The sequence below is a fragment of the Austrofundulus limnaeus genome, unplaced genomic scaffold, assembly GCF_001266775.1.
Source record: "Austrofundulus limnaeus strain Quisiro unplaced genomic scaffold, Austrofundulus_limnaeus-1.0 Scaffold4, whole genome shotgun sequence".
NCBI classification, from domain to species: domain Eukaryota; kingdom Metazoa; phylum Chordata; class Actinopteri; order Cyprinodontiformes; family Rivulidae; genus Austrofundulus; species Austrofundulus limnaeus.
The window spans coordinates 5,468,544-5,473,377 of NW_013952406.1; the positions used below are offsets into that span (position 1 = coordinate 5,468,544).

The following is a 4,834-nucleotide window of genomic DNA, read 5'->3' on the forward strand; positions in this document are numbered from 1 at the left end:
TGGTAAATCTCATAACTTTCTAATGCTTTTTTTTTCTTTTTTTAAATAAACAACCCATTTTAAAATTTGTCCTACCACGTACACTCTTTGGAACTGGGATTGAAGATTATYCTATCAGGTCCAGACTGCAGATAACAGATCTCATGGGAGCAATGAGTCAGGTCTATCTCCTTTTATTGTCAACACACTATCTGCCTCTTGTYCCACATCCCGTTTGTGATGAACAGTTTGAGTCAAACAGAAGCTGGTGCACACAGCAGCAACTTTACAAGTGACTAAGCGCTGCTCTTTTTCTTTATTTCCTCTGTTTCTTTCCATCGAAACTCAGTGTAACACTAACATTTCCTCTTTCTTTCTCTTCTTAGAGCATCTGCGCCCTGCTTAAATCCTCTCCCTTTAGCCTAATCCTGTTATAGCATAGCAACCGTAACTCACAGCTAAGTACGCAAAAATAACCAGAGACTGAAAGAGACACTTACAAGTGTTGCTTACAGCAGCTTGTGCTGCTTTTACTAATCTAGATCATGCACATGTAGTTTATTTTAGGGTAAGAAAAAATTTAATAGTGGCCACAAGCCCTACAGAAGACTCCAGTATGTGTTGATATACAGGAAACTAGCAGGGCATCAAGCTTTATATAACATCATGACCCACACCAGAGTCATACACCATCACATCCTGTTTTAGTTCCTTCTTACTGACTCGCTCAAACTCACAGATTTTACCTGTTTGGTTTCCATCCACTTCACTGGCTTCAGCACAAATCTGTAAACAAAATGCATCTTTACACAATTTAAAAAAAAATGACAGAAACTTTGTTTATTTTTTAGTGATCATGCTGATAGTGTCAGTGAAATCAGCTATTTCAGCAACAAACTGAAAGCAAAATTAAAGCTTACGTGTACATCGTTTTGCTCTATGATTTCAGCTCCTTCTGTAGAGATGGTCTCTGAGATGGAGTCACTATCGATCAGTAAATCCTCCGCTTCACTGAACAGAGAATATAAAGCATTAGGTTGGAAACACAAACACATTCAATTAACAAGATCAGAAAAATGGGATTTGTCAAGTAAAATTGTCTGCACTGAAACCAAAACAAGAAATATGCATAGACTATTAGCAGATGATCTTACACACAGTTATTAAAAAAGTACTTATTATCACTTATTGACATTTTAGCGTCACTATTTTACAATTTGGTTTTTTTTTTCGCTTAGTGTCACTTGAAAAAAAATTGCTGTGTTTCAAAACTAAGTAAAAAAGCACAAATCAGAGAAGATTAAGATACAGAATGCTGAAAATATATGCACTAAAAATATTTTAAAAGAAAACTGTTCATAAAAGGATGAGTTAATATTGTTGGATTTTAGGAAACATATAGGAGACATATCATACTTTTAAATCCTTTTTCACATTTCAGTCCTTCAGTTGGGGTCTATATAAAGTGAACTGTAATGCTTTGGTCTGAATTCCTCCTTATTGTAACTCCACAAACCCCTCTTTCACCCCTTTTCTGAGGTGTGTCTCAGATCAACTCGTTTTGATGCCGTCTCTTTAAATCCAAACGAGGAGTTTCACACCCCTCCAGCTTCCAGAGCGGTCCATTCTAGTTTGATAGAGTTTTTTTTTTTTGGCTATATAGCGGCGCAGAAATGTTTTATTTTTCATATTTATTAAAAGATGTCAATATGGGAAGACTCGTCCATCCAGCCTTACATGTTGGAGCCAGAGTCTGATCCAGAGCCAGAGGAGAATGAAGACAACAAAATTATAGCTGGTAAGTCCAGACCTTATTTGGTAGTTCCATCACAGATACTGTGTCATAATAGTTCAGAAAAAAAAAAAAAACCTAATGGGTTGAAAACTGTGACTCAAACAAAATATAAAAATATCTTTGTAGCACCGAGAGAAACTAAAACTTTTTTGCACTCCTAGAGACTCCAAGTACACCACAAAATGCATTTAAAATCTAAAAAAGTGGATTTTGCACATGTCCTTTTTAAGTTCACAAATATTCYAAAGTGAARTGTTGCACCTGTAATGATTAGCGAAACCAGTCACGTGAAAAGAAATTGCACTGATCATTGTGGGTTTTTTTAAGCAGATTTGAGGTCAAACTGATTAAGGCAGATGAGTAAAGATAATAAAACAAGCAGTTAAACCATTTGTAAATATGAAAATACTTACGAAGGAATAAACGATAAATCAAGATTATCAAAATCTCTGAAGATTTCACTGTATCGCTTGGTTTCAGACTTCACCTTCCTCACCTCTGAAAAATGAAATGAAAATACTAACATTAAGCAAAAAATTCTATATTTGTCGTACATAGACCATTGCAAATGACAATTCAAAGGGTGCAATCCTGGCCACTAAACACAATCTGGACAGAGGAGCCTTTTTAATTTAGTTTTATGTGAACAGAGTTTATAAGATTATTGTATTATTAATTGTTAAAATGACATTGGTGATAAATATTCTGCCTCTGAACTTAATGACAAACACATGACATACTCACACTTAAAACTCACATCAAGATTAAGACGGAGCTAAAAAAAATTCTTAGTTCCTATTCTAAACTATAACAGCATTTCCTTAAAATTTCTGAGAAGATTGTTGAAGACTGAATCTGAATAAAAATATAATGCAAAACAACACAATGGTTTTTGCTGATATAAACTCAAACTTTTGTGTTCATACTATTCAAATGTTACCTGCTCACACACCAAATTGTTAAAACCCAGTAGATTACAACAGAAGGAACAAATAAGAAAACAAAATCTCCCTCTCTCAGAGACACCTCCATTTTGGTCAACCACATCCTGCTTACAATTTGTGTCATGTCCTATAACGCACACAGAGTCCTTGTATTTTTTTACACCASTGGTGTGTCAGTGAAAGAACTAGAATGAGAAAAAGATGTTTAATTGAAATTCAAAGACATTTTTTTTTATTTTTAACTGCCACAATAAATTCATAAAGAAAGTAAAATTACAGATGCATAAAAAATACTTATGTAATTTACAAAAAAATTGTACTAGAGTGTAAATTAGCACTCCTCATGATGGTGCTTTTATAGAGAATGATCATATAATCRTATCTTGTTCAACAGATACTCAGAAGTCAAACACAAAAGACAGAACTAGAGTGTGTTAAAAATGAAGCGTGTTCAGGAAGTTCACTAACCTTCCTTTTGACAAGTACGATGATTTACAGCACCAYCAACTCTCTGACGTGCACATTGTCATGCTGTTTTGCGCATGCAGCATGTGCATGCACCCAGAAGCATAACCAGTGTCGTTATCCATTACTGCATTGTCAGATTTCCAGTAACCACAAAAAGGGATTTTTTTTACCACTTTAAAAACCTTTTACCATATATTTAACATATATCTGTAGCCAACTGATCACACACAAAGAGTTATAAGCATGTGGGCATGGTGAGTACCCAAATATGAATAAATAATTAAAATGTATAAACTATAACAAGCTCAAATCTACTGCGACATTCTTCAGGCTTACCTGTGCCTTGAGAAGAATCTTTGTTTGACCCTGGTTCTTCCATTTCTTCTCTTTCACCGTWCCAGCAGCCAGACCTTAAACACAGCAGTGGTACATCCTCCGCACCTGGTTCACTGAGCAATACACCATTAAAAAAATTAATAAATAAAATAAAAATACTGTTGAATCGGTAGAAAATTTACATCAAAATATGTGCACTCAGAGGCACACTTGTAATAAATTATCCGCACACTGCTCTGAGCTCAGATGAAAAAAAAACTTCCTCCAGTAGAGTGGAGGTTGGCCAATGTTTTCGCCATCAAGGGAAGAGGAAGTGTATCTTTGTGTCACATTAAGCCCTACCCACACTATCTCACCATTTATAGAGAAGGTGAAACTTGAAGTTTGTCTTAGAACGTTTTTCTGGCTTCTGACGAACATGAGTAAATATGATGAATTAAAACAGCTAATGTTCTCAGCATTACTTCAGAAGACTTAATTAKAAATTGGGTTGTTTACTTAATTGCCCACAATTAACATTTTTGGTAAATGTACTTTCCCTAAATGCGGAGGTTAAGTTTGACCTATCAACAATAAAAAACAGTTWATGCCAAAAACCAGAAACCCATCTWTTAAAAACAAAATGTTTTATTTCATTAGGTTTTGGCACACTGCACCAGCAACTTTGTGAACAGTCAAATGATTTTCTTCTAACCTTTGTTAGAGATCTACCTTCTACCTTTAAGAAACTTGGAAAAAATAAACTTAAAAATTATCATAATTCAGACATACATATTCATTCAATTTTATGTCAAATAAAATTGATTTGAAAATCAAACCATTTTAGACTTCTGTCTGAAGCTACTTAAATGCAACAATGTGATTCTTATGTTACAGTTATTACAGTGTTTAACGTGGTTTGTTCAATAATAATGCTGAGAGCAACGTTTGTAGCAACAGTCTGCAAACAATTAAACAGCATCAGCGAAAACATGAGGAAAAACCTGCACCGTTAGTAATTCAGCTTCATATTACTTCAGTATTGTTATTGCAAGTTGACAGAAATTGTTGCTTTCCTTGTTTTAGTTTCTTACTTTAGCATCTATAAGTTGCTAGAGTGGTGTCTGATGATTTATTAAAATAATAATTTAAAATAAAAAAACACACAAAAAGAAGATTAATTATAAAGTTGTTTCACCTCATCTTAGAGCAACATAAAATTGACTAAATATTTAAACGCTTTTCATTGTGATGTTCATAGAAAAAAGTCAGTTGCCTAATTTATCAATATTCATAAAGTCCTGATGCATTTCAGTAATCCAGGCAAAAAAAA

The 4,834-nt window shown here is 34.1% G+C and overlaps 1 protein-coding gene across 3 annotated transcripts in view; it reads right to left on the reverse strand.

Moving 5' to 3' along the window:
- Positions 1–4,828, reverse strand: part of gmip (GEM interacting protein) — a 14,271-nt gene extending 9,443 nt beyond the window's left edge. For all 3 annotated transcript variants that reach the window (XM_014024725.1, XM_014024715.1, XM_014024731.1), the window contains exons 1-4: positions 3,523–4,828; positions 2,188–2,272; positions 900–990; positions 726–765 (exon numbers count right to left, since the gene is read on the reverse strand). In XM_014024725.1, the coding sequence (XP_013880179.1) occupies positions 726–765; positions 900–990; positions 2,188–2,272; positions 3,523–3,565 (259 nt within the window). In that variant the 5' untranslated portion in view covers positions 3,566–4,828. The remainder of the gene's footprint in view (positions 1–725; positions 766–899; positions 991–2,187; positions 2,273–3,522) is intronic.
- Between the last annotated feature and the right edge of the window lie 6 nt (positions 4,829–4,834).